Source organism: Gossypium arboreum, chromosome 10 (assembly GCF_025698485.1).
Source record: "Gossypium arboreum isolate Shixiya-1 chromosome 10, ASM2569848v2, whole genome shotgun sequence".
Taxonomy (NCBI): domain Eukaryota; kingdom Viridiplantae; phylum Streptophyta; class Magnoliopsida; order Malvales; family Malvaceae; genus Gossypium; species Gossypium arboreum.
The window spans coordinates 83,486,240-83,508,390 of record NC_069079.1 but is presented as its reverse complement, the minus strand read 5'-3'; the positions used below and the strand labels follow the sequence as shown (position 1 = coordinate 83,508,390).

Here is a 22,151-nt window from a genome sequence, read left to right as displayed (position 1 = left end):
AACTACATTGTTATTATATATGTTTGAATTGATATAGCATAAATTGCTTGTTTGTGGAAATGATTATGTATGATGAATATTGAGATAGTAGAACTCCAGTTTAAACCTTAGGAAATAAATCGGATATTCATGCCATAACATTCAGGTTATTTGTGTGCTAGTGTAAGACATGTCTGGGACATGCATAGCCACATTATGAGAGCTAGTGTAAGACCATGTCTAGGACATGGCATCGGCATTGCACCCTATGTTTGAGGCTTAATGAATATCCGATAGCATTCCAAGTGGTTCAACGATGAGAGTCACAATTTAAGTTAAACAAGGAAATTATAACCATGTTGTGAGTGGTACAGATACCTATTTGAAATGTATGAGATGTGAGCTTAATATATGCTATGTGAAATGTATTGGCTAGTGATGAGTAATTTGTGCTTATGCCTACTTAAGTACTATGAGCATGATGGTGAATGGGGAAGTTGTTATATTTATTGCATGTAACTTACTAAGCTTTATGCTTACCCTATTTTCTTTCTATTTTCCTATAGTGCCGCCTAGTTAGCTCGTGGATCAACGGACGTCAGAGGCATCAACCATATTATCAATCGAAGCACTAGTTATAGTTAGATCTGTTTATTTTGATTATGGCATGTATAGGACCCTGACCTTATGATTTTGTGTCATTGTTAATTGGCTAAATGTGTTGGCCTACTTTAGCATTTTGATTCATTTTGTATAAGTACATGGAAATGGCTAAAGTTAAAAATTGTTATATGAATACAAGAAGTTATTTTATAAATAGGCAATTTATTGGTTGTTTTAGTAATTATGAAATGTGTAAAGGCCTTAGATGTGGTTGTTGGATTGAAGAATCATATTATGATGATCTTTCGCATGATGGATGTTGTTATTTTGTGTTTCAGGGTGGCAAAGGGCTCGGTAAATAGCCCTCTGTTGTCCACACGGGTAGACACACAGGCGTGTGTCTACACATGGCCAGCTCCATGGACATGTTGTCCGACCGTGTGTCCCCTGCACGTAAAAATTTCAAGTAAGTATGCATGGTAGTAAACACACAGGCAGAGACACGGCCGTGTGTCTTAGCCATGTGGAGGACACGGCCTCTGGCCACGGGAGTGTGCCTTGGCCATGTGCCCCTTATTGGATGCTGACATCAGAAACAGAATGCCAAGGTTTTTAGACACGGGCTAGGACATGGGCGTGTCATGGCCATGTGAGGGACACGGGCCATGGACACGGGTGCATGTCAGGCCGTGTGAAAACCCCTATAGGTTCGAATTTGGAATTAAATTCACACGTGTATAAGAAACGAGAGTGTCCCTAGATGATTAGGCCGTGTGTGTCACACGGGCCCTCAGTACGGCCATGTTATAACGACCACACGAGCGTGTTGCCCTTCCACACGAGCGTGTGCCCTGTTTCAAGAATTATTTTTATTTAGTCGTTTTAAGGACCCGAATTGGTTCTGAAGGGTTTCTAAGGAAAGTTTGAGGCCTTGTAGGCCCACTTTAAGGATTTTAAATAGAGTTCGAAAAAGTTTTCAATTTAATCAAGTCTTGGTGACTCGCAAACGAATGTATGCATGTGGTTAAGTATGGTAATGCCTCGTGCCCAGTCTCAGCCTCGGACTCGGGTAAGGGGTGTTACATGTGAGAGTCAGTGTAAGACCATGTCTGGGATATAGCATCGGCATTATACCCTATGTTTGAGGTTTAACGAATATCTGATAGCATTCTGAATGGTTCAACGGTGAGAAATTTAGTTTTAAGTTTAGCGAGAAAAGTTTAACCATGTTGTGAGTGGTACAGGTACCTATTTGAAATGTATAAGATGAGAGCTTAAAATATGCTATGTGAGTTGTATTGGGTAGTAACGAGTAAGTGGTGCTTATGCCTACTTTTGTATTATGAGCATGATGATGGATGGTAAAGTTATTGTTATATTTATTTGCATGCAACTTACTAAGCTTTATGCTTACCCTATTTCCTTTCCATTTTCTTATAGTGCCGCCAGAGTAGCTCGAGGATCATTGCATACGTGGGAGAAGCCAGTCACACTATCATCCGAATCATTTGGTATAGTTAGATCTTTTATTTTGATTATGGCATGTATAGGACCCTAACTTTTGAGTTTTGTGTCATTGTTAACTGGCCAAATGTGTTGGCTTACTTTAACATTTGATTCATTTTGTGTAAGGCCATGAAAATTTACAAATGTTGAAAGTTGTTTTATGAATACAAGAAGTGCTTTCATGAATGAGTAATTTATTGGTTGCTTAAGTATAAATGAAATATGTGAAAGCCTTAGCAATGGTTGTTTGGTTGAGAAATCATATTAAGTTAGACTTTGATATGTTGGTTGTCATTAAATCATGTTTCAAGGTGGGAAAAGTCTTGGTAGATAGCCTTATATTGTCCATACGAGTAGACACATGGACGTGTGTCTAGGTCGTGTATGACACACAACCAGCCCCATGGGCATATTGTCTGGCCGTGTGTCCCTACACGTAAAACTTTCAAGTCAGTATGCATGGTAGTAAACATACAGGCATAGACATGATCATGTGTCTCAGCCATGTGAAGGGCACGGCCTAGCACATGGGCGTGTGCCTTGGCCATGTGACCCTTGAGGATTGCTGACGTTAGAAACAAAATGTCAAGGTTTTTAGACACGGGCTAGGACACGGGCATGTCATGGCCGTGTAAGAGACACAGGCCATAGACACGGGCGTGTGTCAGGCCGTGTGAAAACCACTGTAGGTTCAAAATTAGAATTTAATTTACAAGGGCGTATCCCTAGAAGCTTAGGTCGTGTGTGTCACACTGGCTATCAGCACGGCCATTTTCTAATGACCACACGGGCGTGTTTCCCATCCACACGGGCGTGTGTCCTGATTTAAAGGTCATTTTCCTAGTGTTGGTTAAAGGATCCAAATTGGTCCCGAGTGGTTTCCAAGAGGTGTTTTGGACCTTATAGGCCGTTGATAAGAAGTTTTAGACAAAGTTTGGAAAAAGTTTTTAATATAACTGAGTTTTAATGACATCAAAACATGGAATGCATGTGTTTGAGTTTAGTAACGCCTTGTATTTTGTCCCGGCTTAGGGCACGGGTATAGGGTGTTACAGCCAGGCCACACGGGCATGTGTCCCTTGTTTTTGGAAGAATTTTCTAAGTGTTCAAAAATTTTTCAAAGTTATCGATTTTGTCTCGAACCACTCCCAATGCATGTTTAGGGCATCATAGGCTCGTATTAGGGGCAAAATGTTTGGTTGTGAATGGAATGTATATGATTTGATTTATTGTATGTGAAATGTATGTTTAATTGTGGTATAAGTTCGATAATACTCCGTAACCCTGTTCTAGCATTGAATACGGGTGAGAGGTGTTACACTTTGCTCTCACAGGGGTTCAAACACGGGACCATAAACAAGTTGACCCCTTACCACTTGAACCATCAAGCTTATTCTGATATGAGTTTACCAAAAGTATAATAAAGCCCACCCAACAAAGATAAGGCTAGGATAAACAAAATAACAAAATTTTCCATAAATGGGACTTAAACCCAAGACCTCAAACACACAATCAGAACACTTAGCCACTAAAGCAGATACATATTTATGATAGAATTTACAGAAATAAAAATAAATTAGTCAGGGCGTTACATAAATTAATTCTTCCAAGGTGATTGTCGGGTTGATTAATCACCCTTTTGTAAAACTGCAAAAATTAACCTAATTTATGTAGAATTATTATAAAAATAATTAAAATTTAAAATCTTTTATAAACTAAGCTTAAATTAATTACTTTATAGTAAGCATAAAATTTGTGAAATTACTTAGAAACTGTATGAATTAATGCTTAAAAGGTGCTAAAAAATTATATATATATTAGTGTTTCCAATTTCCTATAAAGGTAATAGACTTATGACAAAGTCATTGGATGAGCACTAGTCGAGTTGCTTTCATAATGGTATGCCATTAGAGAGAGCTCAATAATGATACTATAGTGGAATGACTTTATGACTAAATGAGTTTATAATTAATAGGCGAAAAGTTGAAACTTAGTTATAAATCAATTAGTTTGATTTCTCCCTATGAAAGAATTTTTTTGTGGGAAATTATTGCTATTGTAGTACTTGTTTGTTTGGTACGATCCTTTTGATTGCATGGTTGACAATGTGCAATGCTTTGCAATTGCAAGCATATATCTTTGCTTTGATTTTGCTACCGTTTCTTCTTTATTTTTTCTTTCACACTACAAATCAGAAAATATTGCGTCTCAATTTCTAACAAATTTTCATTTTATTTGAAAGATAAATATTAGAAAAATGACCACACTTTGACAACAACTTTTTAAACACTGATTTAACAAGTTGTATTAGTTTGGTTCATCAATTTCAAAGTGACTTGTGTAGATAATTGCTTTTTCTTACTAACTGTCCAATCAATAATAGTTTCGGGAAATGTTGTTTCTTACATGAGCACCTTCTCAAACAACTTTCTTTGGGAATAACTCTACATTTGAAACAACTTTTTTGAAAAAAAAAATTTGAAAGGCTAGCAAAATTCCTGGTTATTCCACTTTTGGGATGTTCTAGAGAGTATGACTTGAAGGCTTAGATACGAAAATTGTTAAGAAAATTGTTAAGAGTTTCTTCTAACCTTTCTTTGGGAATGCAACTGTTTTCTTCTTATTTCTTTAATGAACAAAGGTTGCATTGTTCCTTAAAAACCTTTCATTATTAAAATACTTCAAGTGGGTGCAACTTAATTAACCATCATTATACCCATCATCCATATAAGTACTTCCCATTTTCTAATGTTCAAGTACCCGCTTTCAATCCACTACCCATAATTTTAGCATATTCATGCTCACATTTTCTTCATAACTTCCTTTTTCAAGACTTATAAATAGAAGTTTGAGCGTCTCATTTGGACAAACTTAGCTCTCTAAATATTCTCTCAGGAACTTTCTTTCTAGAACCACAACAACTAGAGTGATTGTTGTTCTTCTCAGCTCCTTATTGCCTCTATCACCACTGCTTGCCAACGTACTTGTTTCCTACAGTCTGCTCCGATCTTCCTCTCCGCCATCTCTATATGGTATCTCGTTTTGTTAGATTGTAATGTCTCGTCACCTTACCAAAAGAACCCTAAACAACTTGTTAATAATAATTTGAAGTTAGAGAATTCCTTTCTTTTGTTTTGATGATGGAAACAGGAAATGAAGTTTGGGCTTCCAAGAAGCATAATTTATGGCTCTAATCAAGTAAACATATTCCACCTATAGTAGGTAATAGAGCGTGTGACTTTCCACTATCCATGAATCTAAGCTTTTGAAGAAACTTCTAAGAGAAGCCATCCAAACATATCCTCGAATCCTGGCAGACGGTGGGTCTAGTTATGTTATCTTACAAGCATTGGGACAAACAGGAATCTTATACAGACAAGGGAGGGCCTTCAAGATGTAGGATAAGTTATGGCATTAAATAGTTCTTTTCCAGGGTTGGTTTGTTAGGCTGACCAGCTGATGAGAGTCTGCCTTGTCATTTCGTGATTCAATGGGGCCTTGTCAATGTTAACCAAGTTACCAGCCAGCACTTACCACTCACCACTCATTGCCTCTCACAGATCTTCAATCTATATAATTCCATGTTCCATTCCATGAAGAGCTTTCTTTCATAGAAAGCAAATATACCAGATTCTAAGTTATAATACCAAAAAAACATGTTGGGCTGTAATTGTATATCATGCTTCTGGTTGAACATGGCGGCCGTCTGCCAAAAACCAGCACGAATCCCTAAGCTTCGACTATGGCAGAGATGCTCAAGGCTTGTCAAGGAGCAGGGAACAATATTTTACATTATATGGAGATGTATAGGGCTGCTTTTACGTTGGGAGGAGCAAATTTTAGAAGCTTAGCTGGAATATTTAGAATCCTTGTAAATTTGCAGGTTTGTTAGCTAGGGTTAGGTCTTTACAATGCAAAGCTCAAAACTACTTTTTTTATTTTAATTTCATAGAATCATCTAGGATTATATGCCTAAAGTTTTGTTTGCTTCTATAGCCGACTGGGTTATTTGGGGGATATAAAGTAGTGCACTTATATGACTGACTGCTTCCAAGGGCCACCGATCAGGCAAAATGCTTGGGTAGAACGTTTACTATAAAATTTAGTATTTTTAGAGTGTAAAGTGTTGCTTTTAACATATCGAATGCTATTTTCGAAATCTATTATATGCCTCAACTGATTGTTGGTATCACGCTTGCAAATAATGCAGTTATATCATATCAGATCCCATGAAAGATGTACGGTGATTGAATCATATTGCTTCCTTGACTCAAGAATTCCTCCCGAGGCTCTCTTTAATTGTGCAGCTCTTCAGATTTAACATGTGCGATCAGTTGTCGAACAATCACCCTCAAAAGTACATAAAATTCAAAGCACCCATTACATATATTTATATATGCGCACTGTACTCTTAGAGATAACGGACATGATCAAAGACTGAATTACTTGCTCAAACTTGAAATCTCACCTAGTATTAGTAAGGATTTAATATAAAAACGTTAAACCCAAAAATACATTTAAATAAACAAAATTAAGTTAATTTAAAATATGAATCAACCTTTAATTTTAATATTCAATACCCAGGATCAATACAATCCAACCTGTTTGCTAATTATATATATATATATATATATATATATTATGCAACTTATATAAAATAAGAAATAAATTTATAAAATGATCTGAATTCCACATATAAATTTATAAAATTCAAGTTATTATATTTTAAATTAAAATAACGTCGTCTTTAAAAAAATTGAAATCAATTTGAAATTTATATTTTAAGTCAAGACTGAGCTTAAACAAACAAGAGTTGTAAGAATTCCACATATAACCCTGACCTCAACCCATTCCGATCTGACCCTTAGAATATTGGAGGTTGATAGAGTTAATAATCTTTCCCAAGGACTATAGTTGACACCGAAGAACACAAAGTCCTGAAAACAGTTAAATATGTTTTACCACTGCCATCAACTTGGTTCAGGCAAAGCAGAAAATTCAAATAGATAATTTTATGGCTTGAAGAAGCAGTTCACGAATTGAAATACAGAGATGATAACAAAGCTGCATTCAATGGGGTTTTCCCGATCTAATCTAGTTTCCATTCCCCAGCTGTAGGCTAGTTAACTAATTGTTTATTTCAAGAGGAAAGTTACACCAAAAATTTGAACCAAATCTATCCCCACAAAATCATGGTTCAATTCCATATTTCTTGACCCAAAATGAAAAATATAATATGTTTGGAAGTTTTAATCACATTCTTCCTTATATATAGAGAGAGAAAGCCATTATGCACAAGGGAAAAAAATCATCACGACACAAAGGAATCATGTCAATGAACCCACCCCTCATCGCTGGCATTAATCCGAACAATTATATACTTGTTTCATCTCTTTTTCTCTCAGCAGGTGTACCTTGAAACCTAGTAGAGTGAACCATCCTAGGCAGGTTTCTTCGTGGCTTGACCTTTGCTTTGGACCCCCTGGACGAAATTATAAACAGAATAAACACCAATACTCAAACTCCAACTTTGAGAACTCATTAGGTAGTCTTATAGAATTAAAATTACTTGGAGATGCAGTTTTTGTACTAGTCCTTGTCTGTGGTGTGATGATCATCTCTCACTGAACCTAATACCACCTTATAAAAGTGCACTAAGGGTGTGCTAGATTGAGTGAAAAAGTGGAATGATGGGTGGAGAAAGTAGAAAAGTGAAGAAAGTACATTTTGAGTGTGCTTGATAGGGAAGAAAAATGAGAGGAAAGAAAATAGGATAGATGTGTATGCTAGATCAAAATTATACACTTTTCAAATGTTTTATTTTATTTTCTTTCATTGTTCAACTCTACCAAGCAATGGAGGGAAAGAAAATACTTCTTTAGATTTTTCCATCTTTCCTACCAAGCACATCTATGGAAAGAAAATTTATATTTTCTGTCATTTTAGTTTTCTACCCCTTAATTTTTCGTCCTTCCAATTTTTTTTCCTACTCTACCAAGCAAAACCTAAAAGAATTTGGACAAAATTTCAAGCTCTAAATCTTGTCCGTCTCTAAAAAAATTGTGCATATTCCAATACTAACCATTAAAGCTAGAGAAGCTAGTGATTATGAAGCAGTATACAACTTTTGTAGTACCTTACAATGTGTTTTCTCTGTACTTATAAGCTATTAATTTTTTTATTTAAAAAAGTCATTGATTTATATAATTTTTTTTTTTAGTCAGAGTACGCAAAGGAAAACATTAATGCTTTGTTATTTTATAAATAAATCCGAAACCTTCTTTTTCTTTTTCTATTAAGTTCAAAAGCTTTTGATGTTTCACAAGTAGTTTCAAATCTTTTGAAGATGCAAGTGACTCTGAACAGATTAAGCAGATCCATCCGTGACAGACAAAAAAAAGGAAGAATATGCTAAAAGTAACATTTCCTTACCACTCCCTTCTGACCAGTTAGCCTCCTACTCGATGGTGCACGTGCCACTGATGAAGCAGCTGCAGCTGCAGCAACACGGATTCTACAAAATAGATGATATGGAATCCATTCTTATTTTTCATATTCTTTTAGAACATAATTGAATGAATATTGAAGTTCTAACAGTCCAATACCTTTTATGCACGTCAACATATTCATCAGTTTCATCCACTATCTCCTCCTGTGTTAGTAACAAATCAGTAGCAATACTAAACCCTTTAAAGATGATACAGTTCAGACTAAGAAAAGATTTATTTCAAATAATTTACTTTATTATGGATGAATGAATAAATTATTCATTTACTGTAAATTAATATTTATTAATTGATAAGGAATTTATATTTTCAATCCATATACACTTTATGCTATCATTTTCTTTTAGATAGACGACATATGAATAAACAACACTAGATATAGTGGTGGAATCACCTACAAATGAAAAATTATTCAGAAGGTCATGAATGTGCCCATTGAAAACAATAAAATCCAAAGGACAACAGTGTTTTTACTAACTGTTTCTTCAGAAGAAATATTTCGAGCAAGGCAAATAACTATTATGTTATAATAAAAAGAATGCACTAAGTATTGTGTGTGCAATGCAAAAACTTAAGGATGAAGTTTGGTTTGGTTTGGTTTAGGTACAAAGAAAATACAAACTTTAGATGCATATTTTAAAAGGGAAAAGGAAGAAGAATTAATAGTAGTTGTTAAGAAAAAACTTCTTTATGGTAACCTCATATATATATATATATATATATTCTCTTTTTTCAGGATATGAATTTATTTCTTAGGCCTCAAGAATTATTAAAATTATTATGATATGCATTTAGCAATTAGTTATTTTAATACATTAGTTGAAGACTGGGATTTTATTGATTAAACAAGATTACTAACACATTGATCATTCATTTATTGAGGTTTTACTGTAATTTACCTGCAATAATTCTTCGAAAACATCTTCTAGGGTGATAATACCAATCACTTCACCATCTTCAATGTCCTCTGATGTGACAGACAATCCATTTGTTACAGCATCTAGCCTGCTTGTATTGGTAGGTCTTGACAACTTATCAACGTCAACTACAATGCTCTCTGGCTTCTCATCCAGCTTAGATAACAGAGGAGTAGTCAGCTGGGTATCTGCACTGGAGACTTTGTTTTCTTCAGACTTCAGTCCGTCAACAGTTGGAGGAAGGTTCTTATTTTTTCCTTTAGCCTTCACAACAGCTGCCATATGACTGCTGCCCTTTTGAAACTCATTCAGAATATCATAGAGAGGCATATCAGCTGGAACCCTGTCAAACATCCCATGCATGAACTCTAAACTAGCAGGATATTTTAAGCTTATACAGAAATCATAACCATATTTATCAATAATTAAGAAACCTTGGAATTCTTCGGATGGAAACAGCACTGACAGGTGTCTCAGTTTCAGGGCGTACAGTGAGAAGGCTTTTCACCTTATTCCAATTTCCAAAAAGGATTTCAAATGCAGAATAAGCAAAATGACCAACAAGATCAGCAAAGCTTTAGACCCGAATGCAAGACTGCCATAAGACTTCATCTAAAGTTTAAGACAAACACATACCAGCAGAAGTCCAATAATATTTTTGGGATTCCCTGAGTAGACAGGGACTCGGCTATGACCACGAGCGAGGATCTTACCCATTGCCTCCCTGGAGTAATTCATTCAAGATTAAAGATCAGAGAGAGAGATAACTGAGAAACTTATTACATTATTTAGCATTTCAAGTTTCAACTAAGATTAAGGAAACAACAAAAAAGGAATACATGCAGGTGTTATATTGCTAGACTTCATTGACACATATATAGAAACTAATTATATAAACACGTTAATCAATAGGCATCAGTTAATAGGTAGCTATAAATTGCTCATTCACTTAGAAAGTATAGGAAAAGCGGAAGAAAGTTTTAACATATTTATCTCTTTTTATGACAGATCTGGAAGAAGGAAATAGTTGTAAAAGTACAAACTTTAGCACTTAAGATGATTAAAGTATTAATCCTTATATCAAACTTCAATATGAATTGAGGAGAAATATTACCAGTCCAACTTTGAATTGACATCTAAAGAGAAAGTTGATTCTATAGGTGTCATAGCCTCCTCAGCAGTCTGTCCATTTATCATAACAGAACAGGAAAAATTAGTTTAAGACGCCAAGGAAAATGAAGAAATTGTTTCAATACCGATCCTACTAAAGTCACATGACAAAAAGAAATGAGTAAGCAAAATCTAAATCTTATGTTAATTTATAATATTTCACTTCTGCACAGAAAGTGACCATTACTACAGTAGCAGTCCTCAACCATATCATCTTTGTAGAAGAAGATTAAAACCTATCAATAAAGTTACTTTTATTGTGATGCATACCTTTTCAGTCAAATCTAGTGCTCCACTAATAATTGTTGTTTCATCATGTGTGAGCTCACCTCCTTTTCCAGCCTAAAAAGTTAAATCAAGAAAGAAATCTTCATAGTGAGAAAAAGAAATGAATGTAATGGTTATCTTGTGCTATTTATAGGATTCTTCAAAAATTAGCAAACTTCTGCTAAGGGGTTACTATGTAACGTGCAGTGACATCAAATTGATTTACCTCCTGGCTATGGATGGAGACAAGGGCTTTTAGTTGAGCGCGCCTAAATAGTGCTTCATTATGCCCCAGTACCCAATCCAGAACCTGGAAAACATATATAACTTCAGTGCTTCATCCGTTCTAATGGCCTGTTAAACCACCAAAATGAGAAGACAAAACTGTATAGGCATTAGTGTTGTCTAGGCATGTGCCCAGGCATTGCACTTTAGTGTCAAACACAAAAGTGCCTCAAACCCTTTCAGCAAGATGCATTTGATCAGGCACATGCTTATTGCACCTAGGCAGTCTTTTTGGTAAGGTGATAAGCACAAAAAAGCCCACCTGATTGAAGCTCTATTTTATTTCTTCTATTTTTTACTTTTTTATGCTATACCTTTACCATTAAGAAATAGAACAATATCGAACTATCATTCCATTATAGTCTTTCGTCAAGAAAGTTAAACAATATTTTAAAAAAAATAAAACAAGTGGCACCACCAATCATTGAGAACGTGCCCCATGCCATTCCTTTATAAATGGCATTTGAAGTCAAGGTATCCATTAAAAAACTACTCAAAATTCAAAAAATATATATAATATCTAAAATATATTAAAAATTCAAAAATATACAAATTTATTAAGTTCAAAAGTTTAATTTTTAAAAATATATAAATTATTTAAAATAAAAAATTATAAAGACATTATACAATATATAAAAAACACAAATATATATAAACTCGGAAAACATAAAAATTCAAAAATATATTAAAATTTATGAAATTAAAATTTTTAAAAATTATAATATATTAATTATATAAAATAAAAATTATAAAACATTATATAAAATATAGATAATTCAAAAAAGGAAAAAGGAAATTCTAGTATTTAAATATATATATATTAAAACAGTCAACAATCAATGGTTGATCAACACCAGTCAACGATCAGTCAACGGCCAATCAACAGTTTGCTTTGGTTGCATTTTCACGGTTCTCCTAACTACCATTGGCCACACATGCCTGCTTTCCTTCTTTAAAACTTTGTGGTTTGTTGTGTAATTTCCAGCACTTGTCTCTGGTGTGGCAGTTCTTCCAGCAAGTGCAGAACAATGAATCCTAGTTAATAATCTTGGATCCAATCTGTTGTTGCAGCTCCTTGTTTCCATTGGCCATCTAGATTAAGGCTGAAGCATCACTTCCCTAGTCCTCCAACGTAAGACCTCTTCATCCTTCCTCCACTCATAATTGAGATAACTTCATTTAAGGGTAGCAGATCCTCATTTCCTAAAATCTGCACCCTTACAAGGTCAAATTCAATGTTCAAGCCCGTCAGGAATTCATAGATGTGCTCCTTCTCTATGTATCTTTTCAACATGGCAGCATCTTCAACACACTTCATCTGGATGCATTGCAGGAGCTGATGCAGTTCCTGCCATAGTCCTTGTAGCAAATGAGCATATTCCATGATGGAACATGCTCCTTGTTTGGTCGCTGATATTTTTGTCTTCAGCTCAAAAATTCTTGAAGCTTGCTAGCCTTTGAATAGGTCAAATGAATTGCATCCCAAATATCCTTAGTCAAGCTCAGGAACATCATGGTGTTAATTTCTGGAATCATTGAATTCCAAAGCCAAGACATTATAATGGAATCATGTTCATCCCAGGCTTCAAATCCAGGGTCTTCTCTTGAAGGACAAGTGCCCAGCGAATGGACTTAAGCCAGAAATTTCCAAACCAGTTCGTATCTTGGGCACTTTTCATTTGCTGGAAAATCTCCCTCGAAGATCTTATGATACATAAGAGAAGACCCTGGATTTGGTAAAACACATAACTTCATAGGCCAGACACTTGTGAAAAGGACAGGTGTTAAAACTGTGCCTATTCATGGGGTTAATGTGTCTATGGCAAATGAAGAGTTTATGCATGTTTGAGATTTATGCAAGGAGGATCAATGGGAGGCTTGAGTGGTACAACTAACTAATATTGGTGTGATATCTCTCAAAAGATGTGATGTAGTCCATGGTGTGCAACGGTTAAGAAATCAAGGACCTATTATTTGGGAGTTCCATAAGCTGATCATGCAGTTTTCTGCACCTGACAGTGGGTGACATTTCATGGCCTCAACGATGAAACTGTGGAGTTAGTTAATGACAAGCAGCTAGCAAGAATGCACGTTTATCCCATGTGGACTTAGACCTTGCTGTTGACTAATGAGTGTCACGAAAGGTTGCCTAAGAGGTTTACTAATCATAAGATTCCTCTTATCGATGAGTTCAAGACGTTCAAGATTAAACTTTATAGATAACCCTTAATTAAAAAGGATGCAATTGTGACGGTGGTGGCTGAAATGAAGGCTTCTAGAATTGTTCGGATAGCACCAACTTATTCACATCTCCAGTGATATTGGTTAAAAAACGAGGAAAGCCATTTTACCACTATTCGTCAAACTATCTACACATGATTATGTAAAGCCATTTTACCCCAAATTACCAAAGAACCCTGACTTCAATGCCCTAAGAAGCTAAGAAAGAGGATTTCCTCTAACTTTCTATAGTTTAATAAGGCTTTGTTTCTCATTGCTTTTCAAAAGTGCTTTTGGAGCCATAAGCGATGTTAAACAAACAACTTTTGAAACCAAAAGCGCTTTTTAACCCAAAAGCATATGCATTGATTTTAGCTTTTGCTTATGAGAAAAGTACTTTTGGAGCCAAATGACATTTTTAACCCTTATTTATAATCCAATATATTTTATTTAATATTTGTATTGGGTATATAATTATTTTCCTATTGAAATTTATTCCAAATATATAACATTATATATTTAAATTTAAAATGTTTGTAATTTAATAATAATTAAAGTGTAGATTATATATTCAAATTAAATTCTAGGAATAATTTATTAATTGCTTGCAAATATTTAAAATTTATATTTCATATATTAAAATATTAATAATGAGTTACAACAATAGACTTTTTATTTTTATATTACATTATGCCTTGGCGTAAGATCTAGTCACGTGTCTAGACGAGAAAGTATCCTTGCTTCGACCTATGGTTACTCAAAGGCAGATTCGTTTTTGACTGAACCCCTTCCCAAACTAACGTTTGTGATAAAAAATAAAACCCCCCTTTTATTTCATATTGGCAGCCTTTTTATAGGCTGTTAATTACAAAGGAAAATCCTAATCTAATTCCTAATTTAAAGTCCTAATAGAATTCCTAATTTAAAGTTTATAAGGAAATAAAAAACCTAGTAAAACTAAAACTCCCAAAGAAATTAAATAAATGTAGAATTCTAATTCCTATTCCTCCGTTGATATTGTTTTCCAATGAAAACATCTATATCATTACTCCCCCTCTCGGAGTTGAGCTTGTCCTCAAGCTCAAATTCAGGATAAGCTGCTCGAAAATTATCAATTGGTTCCCAAGTGGCATCTTCTTGAGGGCATCCTGCCCATTGCACTAATAGTTCCCGCCGACCCCGATTAAGCCTGGTATTAATAATAGCTTGTGGAGTAGGCAAGGCCTTGCCATCATATACTAAGGGCAAGTCTCCGACCGCATCTGGTTGAGGTCCCTTGTATTCTTTGAGGAAAGAAACATGAAATACATCATGTATTCTGCTGCCTGTAGGTAATTCAAGCTGATAGGCCACTGATCCTATTTTGTTCAAGACTTTAAAAGGACCAAAATATTTTGGCAATAACTTGTGATGCTTCTGTTTAGTTATCGTCAATTGTCGATACTGTTGAAGCCGTAACCAAACACAATCCCCGACTTTAAAATTCAACTCTCTGTGCCCAAATCATAAGTGGCTTTCATTCGTTGCTGAGCTTGCAAGAGACTATCCCGAGCATTGTGTAAAAGTGCATCCCTATCTTGTAGAGCCTTATCCACAGCTTCAATCCTTGTAGAACCAGCTGAATAGGAGAGAAGTCGAGGTGGATCCCTACCGTATACTAATTGGAAGGGAGTGGCCTTTAGGGTAGTGTGATATGAGGTGTTGTAGCAATACTCAGCCCATGGAACCCAATCGACCCACTGTTGTGGACGATCACTAGAGAGGCATCGTAGGTACATTTCTATTGTTCGGTTAACTACCTCTGTCTGACCATCAGATTGGGGATGGTATGCTGAGGAAAAAGCGAGCTTAGAACCACTTTGACGAAATAATTCCTTCCAAAACAGGCTGAGGAAAACTTTATCACGGTCTGAAACTATGGATTCAGGCAAGCCATGAAGTCGGAATACCTCTGCAAAAAAGACGGTAGCAACAGATATAGCAGTAAATGGATGGGACAAAGGTAAAAAATGAGCGTACTTCGACAGTCTGTCCACAACCATCATAAATACCGATTTCCCTTTTACTTTGGGTAGACCCTCCACGAAATCCATAGAAATATCAGCCCAAACATGTTGTGGTATTGGAAGAGGTTGAAGTAAACCTGCGGGCTGTAAATTTTGCCATTTGTGGCGTTGGCATACTAAACAATGTTGCACAAATTCTGAGGTTGCAAGCTTCATTCCTTTCCAAAAAAAATCTTGGCGAAGACGATGCAATGTTTTCAATTCCCCTTCATGTGCCATAGCATGTATAAAGGAGATAAGAGTGGGAATAATTGGTGAGGTAGGTAAAAGGTACAACCTCCCTTTGAAGAAAATCAACCCATCTTGTGCAACCCAATCGGGCCCCAACTCTCCTTGTAGAATTCTTTGCTGGAGTTGTGATAATTCTGGGGAAGCTTCTATTTCTCGTTTGATGGCTTTAAGAATTTCAACTTGAAGGAATGAAACAGTCATGAGGTGTGGTAAGTCTTCGTCTTTTCTAGATAAAGCATCTGCAGCCCTGTTCAACTTCCCTGCTTTATATTCCACTCGGAAATCAAACCCCATTAGCTTGCTGATCCAATGTTGTTGTGGAGATGTCGTAAGTCGTTGGTCTAACAAATACTTAAGACTGAAGTGATCAGTACGGATGAGGAAATGCCTTCCCCAAAGATAGGGTCGCCAATGAGTCACTGCCTTTGCCAAACCAATTAATTCACGTTCGTAGGCAGCCAACTTAAGGTGTCGATCTGCAATCTTGCAACTGAAAAAGGCAATGGGGTGTCCTTTTGCTGTAGTATAGCTCCAAACCCGTTGTCCGAAGCATCACATTCAACCACAAATTCCTCTGCAAAGTTGGGTAATTGCAAAAGCTGAAATTCTTTGAAGAGAAGTTTTAATTGGGTGAAAGCAACATCAGCTTCCTTAGTCCAGTTGAAGGCATTTTTCTTTAGAAGAGATGTTAAGGGTGCAGCCACTTGTCCATAATTCTTGATGAATTTTCTGTAATATCCTGCCAACCCAAGAAAGCCTCGTAGAGCCTTGGTAGTTTTAGGAGTTAGCCAATCGGTGACATCTTTAATTTTAGTGTGATCAACCTCGACCCCTTCACCATGGATGACATGACCGAGGTAGGTTACCTGAGACTCTCTAAAGAAACACTTGGATTTCTTTAAGAACAACATATTATCCCGCAAGAGTTCAAAAACTAATCTTACATGATGCATATGTTCAGTCCATGTTTTGCTATAAATTAATATGTCATTAAAGAAGGCTAAAACAAACTTACGCAAGTAAGGGCGAAAAATGTCATTCATCAAACTCTGAAATGTGGAAGGGGCATTGGTAAGCCCGAATGGCATGACAAGAAACTCAAAGTGTCCATGGTGGGTTCGGAAGGCTGTCTTTTCCATATCAATAGTTGCCATTCTAATTTGAAAATATCCCGATCGTAAATCCAATTTTGTAAAATATTTTGCCCCATGAAGTTCGTCCAACAATTCATCCACGACAGGAATCGGATATTTATCTTTAACAGTGCAAGCATTAAGCTCTCGATAATCGATGCAAAAATGCCATGACCCGTCATGCTTCTTTACTAATAGTACTGGAGAAGAGAATGGTGATCTACTGGGTCGAATGATTCCTTGCTGTAACATTTGGTCACACCGCTTCTCAATCTCATCCTTTTGAAAATGTGGATATCGATAAGGCCGACTACAATTGGTCCTGTTCTGGTTTGAGAGTTATCGATGGTTACATTTGCGGTTAGGAGGTAACCCAGACGGTTCTTGGAATAAATGCATAAATTCTACGGTAGCTTATCTAATACTATATTAGTTAAATCCATCCTGTATCAAGTGAGTCGTGGAACTTCCTCCGGTCTTGCCCTTGCCGAGTATCTTCTTCTTATTTACGCAAATTGCATAATTAAGGAGTGAAATCCCATAAAATTGGACCAAGGGTACACAACCATTTAACCCCCAAAATCATATCAAATCCTTCTAATGGTATTATATAAAAATCAGCTTGAAAGTTGTCATTGGCCACAACGAACTGTACTGATTTACAAATGCCAATGCTAGGAACCCGTTCTCCGTTTGCCACACATACTTGCAACCCCCTTTTCTTTTGTATTTTCAGTCCCAATCTTGGCACTAGACCTTCGCGTAGAAAGTTGTGTGTACTGCCTGAATCAACGAGAACTAACAACTTTTTTTCGACACCTTTCTTTGGTAGTTGCATAGTAGATGAATTGCAAGTTCCTCTAATGGCATGTAAGGAAATTTCAAGATCATCTACCTCATCATCTTGCTCATCTTCAATATCTGGTACTTCTATCCAAAATAGCCTTTTACATTTGTGCCCCATGGAGTAAGACTCGTCACAATTATAACACAATCCCTTAGCCCTTCTCTCCGCCATCTCTGCTCGTGTCAATCTTTTGATAAATGGTGCGGAAGAACCTATTTTGCTGTTATTCCCCATTGGTTTCGTTGTTTGTCCTCCTCCCTTTGCAAAGCTCTTAGTTGTTGGAATAATGGAATTCTTGCCGGTGTTTTGGGAAGCTGACCGGTTTAGATTGGTTTGAAATAACATCTTGGAAGAGACTTTTTGTTTCCGTTCCAAAGCTCGAGCCATATTCATTGCAACTCCAAGGTTTCCCGGTTGTTGCATCTCGATATCAATTCTAAGTTCCTCTACTAATCCGTGATAAAAGGTTTACTTGTTGTCGAGGTTTAAGATCGATAGTCCTAGCCGGTAGTGATTGAAATTGACGTTGATATTCTTCTACCGTCCCGGTTTGTCTCAAGTTTGCAAGTTCCCCAAGGGTTATTACTCATAGGTGGCCCAAACGACATAACAACACTCTCTAAAACGCTCCCAATCCAAATTTGCCTCCTCTTCCTCGATTTGATCAAACCACAATTGTACTTCTCTAAGAGATGGAATGAAGCTAAGCCGACTTTGTCTTCTTCGTTGGTCCGTGATTGCCAAAAAATTTTCGCATCTTTTAACCATCCTAAAGGATCACCAACACCATCATAAGTGGGAAATTCCATCTTGGAGTATCTTGGCACCATGCCCCCACCGTGTTGTGAATCAATTTCTTTTCTTGCCTCCATTCTTGCCTTGTTCTTCATTATTTTTTCTAAATTCTCTTCGTTGTCTTTTGGACCGAAAGAGATAAAATCATCATCTGCTCCTCTAATACTTGTTGCCTTGTAGCCATTTGTTCCATAAATGCCTCCACTTGGTCATCAAAGTTTTTCGTCACCCATGACAACCGACTCGATACCAAGTTGTTATGCGCCTTGGCGTAAGATCTAGTCACACAGTCTAGACGAGAAAGTATCTTTGCTTCGACCTATGGTTACTCAAAGGCGATTCGTCTTTGATGAACCCCTTCCCAAACTAACGTTTGTGATAAAAATAAAACCCCTTTTATTTCATATTGGCGGCCTTTTTATAGGTCATTAATTACAAAGGAAAATCTAATCTAATTCCTAATTTAAAGTCCTAATAGAATTCCTAATTTAAAGTTTATAAGGAAATAAAAACCTAGTAAAACTAAAACTCCCAAAGAAATTAAATAAATGTAGAATTCTAATTCCTATTCCTCCGTTGATATTGTTTTCCAATGAAAACATCTATATCATATTCTTACTAAAATATCACAATATTAACGAATTTAAACATTATTTAAATGCATATTTTTACTTCACAACATCATGTCTAAAATGAACATTTTATTTTTCAAAAGCACTTTTGGAGAGCAATACTAAACAACATAAACTTTAAATCCAACTTTTCATAAGCAATGAGAAACTGGCTCTAAGTCCCACGGAATTGTTTTTCAGGCCATCGGCCAATTAGCAACAACATAATACTCGAATCTAGCAAACATGGTTCAACTACTCATAAAACCGTCTTATTGAGTAAACAGACAAGACTAACTACAACAAAAGGTTCACAAAATCTACTCCATTTCCCATAGCATGTAGCATAAACTAGGACTTTTATGAAAGTTTCAAGAATAAACAGGAATTTTCCCAATATGGGGGATTAAAAGAGTGCACCTCATGTAATGGCCTTTGAACTTACCTTTCCAATGGGATAAGCTATTGGATAGCAAATAATCATTAAAATCCACACAAGACCTGCAAGGTTTGCACCTACAGCAAGTCCATATCTAGTGCATATTGCTTGTGGAATAACCTAAAAGGTAAAAAGAAACTCTTTTTGGTCAAGGATTCAAAGGTTGAAAGTCAAGCTTAAATAATACAAAAGCTGAACAACCTACCTCACCAAAAGCTAGAACAAAAGTCACAGAAAGTATGATAGCCACATATTGATTGAAAAGCTTATCCAAGTATATAGGGAGGGCCTGCAAGTAATAAATATATCATGCAAGTCAAAGAAAGCCAACCTTCTTTCAAACATCCTCCAAATATGTAATGCAAAGAAAATTTCAAGTCACAAAGCAACTTATTATGCCCATTAGATAGCCTCAACCCCCACAGCAAGCATAAATAAAGCAACAATTTTAAAACATCCTCCGATTATGTAATACATAGAAAATTTCAAGTAATATTAAATGGTCACAAAGCAACAACGTTATGCTCATTAGATAGCATCAAACCCTTAGCAAGCATAAAAAAAGCAATTTCAAGTTTCTAACAAATTACTTGCGGACATGCTGTGAATCAGTTAAATGACACCGTCTGAACTTCCACAGCTAGTTAATTGATAATGGGAAACTACCTAAAATCTTACTCAATATGATATACAAAAGGCTTAGGAAAGAAATCAGCTAATAACTCTAGGTTAAATACTTCTTTGTAATTAGAGCTGAACTGCCTACGCGACAGAATCAAAACTTCATTCATATAATAAGATAAAGGCAAAAAAGTACATGGTGATGGATTCGGCATTCATTCCAAGATGCAAAGTTCCAACAAACGTGTATGTAAGAAACAGTATTATCAACAAGCCATATTACTAGGACCTCACTAATCAACTGAAAACTTCAGTTTGCTATCTCAGAAATTCATCGGAAAATCAGTTTTCTAGCAAATGTAATTCCAATCAAACATTGCTTATTCAAAAACTTTGAACGATCCTTACGTAATTTTCTTTGAGATCAAAAATCAAATAAACAAACATGATAGTTTCACTCAAATTCATATCAAATTGAACCGAAAAAGTTGTTAAATAAGCTTTTACCTCCATAGCAGCAGCATTGCAAAGAAGCAAAGTCACCAAAAGCTGATGCTGTTTTTGAACTACCGGCAAAATAGCAGCTAAAAACCCAAAGATATTTTTAAAAACAGACCAAATTTCACATTAAATAATAATCGAATTTCAATCATTCCTTCACAACTATTCCAAATCAGAACAAAAAAAAAATCTACCTGCTTGTTTTTTCTCGGTGGAAGTGCCGCTCCGTTGAAGAATTTCGAGTTCGACGAGACCAAGCGACATCAGTCCGAGGGTGAGACCCGACATCATCCCCGCGAAAAGTACTAAAAAACAAGAAATCCCGGCGTAGATAAACCACCATGGAGATCCGAACGGAATCCCTTCTCCGACGGATTCACTGACCGAGGCCGCCGTGTTAAATAGCATCCTCGCCGCCAAAACCGCATTTATCGGATGCATCGTGGCTTTTTCAACTTTCAATTACAGGAGTCCAAGAAAGAGAATGAGAGACAAAGGTTGCTTTCTTCTGCTTCTTTTGAGGTCTGTGTAATATACTGACCAAGCAAGTCCGTGAATTGAGTGAAGACACGTGATGGATCTTAAGGTTTTGCTACGGTGTCCTCGCGAGCACGTGTGCACTGAAACGACAGCAATGATTTTAGTTAGCCAACTTCACGTGGCAGAAAATTGTGGCCGTGATCTTCAGATGCTTTTGCTCAAAAGTAGAAAATAAGACTTCACTATTATTGTGTGCTTAAAAAGTCACTTTTTGCTCAAAAATCATTTTAGGAAGAAAAGTCGCTTTGGCTGGAATTTTTGATTTTTAGAAATATTTTTAAAAATAGTTTTAAAAAAAATTACAATTTTAATTTTCCTTTTCTAAGTGTATTTTAGAACTTAATTATTTTTTACCCTTCTAATAAGATAGTAATTTTTTTGTGTTTAATTACAAATGTATTAAAATTATTAATTAAAAATAAAAAATATTTTTAAAATACTAATTACAAATATTTAATGGTTATATTTAAATATTTAAAATGTAGTTTATATATTCTAATTAAATTTTATAAGTAATTAATATTTATTACTTAAAATATTTAAAATTTATATTTCATATTAAAATATTAATAACAAGTTATAATAATTTTTTTATATTCTTACTAAAATATAATAATATTAACTAATTTAAATGTATATTTGTTAATTGATAATAACATGTCTAAAATAGACATTTTATTTCTCAAAAACACTTTTTGTGTAACACCACTCACCCGTATCTAACTCTGGCAGGATTTGAGGCGTTACCAGATTTAAACATTCACAAACATACAAAACCGGGTCACCAAATTTCGCCCAAAATTAAAACTTTTCAAACACATGTATATCGTCCCTTATACAGGCCTTCGAGGCCTAAAACATACATCGGAGCAGTTCGGGACAAAACTGAAAACATTCGATAGACTTTAGGCAAC

General features: G+C 35.7%; 1 protein-coding gene across 1 annotated transcript; it reads right to left on the bottom strand.

Moving 5' to 3' along the window:
* Positions 1-7,044: 7,044 nt before the first annotated feature.
* Positions 7,045-21,330, bottom strand: LOC108489183 (DUF21 domain-containing protein At4g14240-like). The gene is made up of 13 exons (XM_017793519.2): positions 20,892-21,330; positions 20,704-20,780; positions 19,781-19,864; positions 19,582-19,695; positions 11,175-11,258; positions 10,952-11,023; positions 10,626-10,693; positions 10,148-10,235; positions 9,946-10,019; positions 9,494-9,854; positions 8,694-8,740; positions 8,521-8,602; positions 7,045-7,570 (listed from the first exon to the last, which is right to left on the bottom strand). Exons 1-13 carry the CDS (start codon positions 21,136-21,138, stop codon positions 7,529-7,531), a joined length of 1,440 nt encoding a protein of 479 aa, XP_017649008.1. The 5' UTR covers positions 21,139-21,330; the 3' UTR covers positions 7,045-7,528.
* Between the last annotated feature and the right edge of the window lie 821 nt (positions 21,331-22,151).

Bases quoted from the DNA above. Each gene is read 5' to 3' on its own strand.
- LOC108489183 (XM_017793519.2), bottom strand. From the start codon at position 21,138: ATGCATCCGATAAATGCGGTTTTGGCGGCGAGGATGCTATTTAACACG. The intron at 20,781-20,891 runs GTAGATTTTTTT...TTGGGTTTTTAG, and splicing joins CACCGAGAAAAAACAAGCAG to CTGCTATTTTGCCGGTAGTT. The intron at 10,236-10,625 runs GTAATATTTCTC...GAATTACTCCAG, and splicing joins GTCAATTCAAAGTTGGACTG to GGAGGCAATGGGTAAGATCC.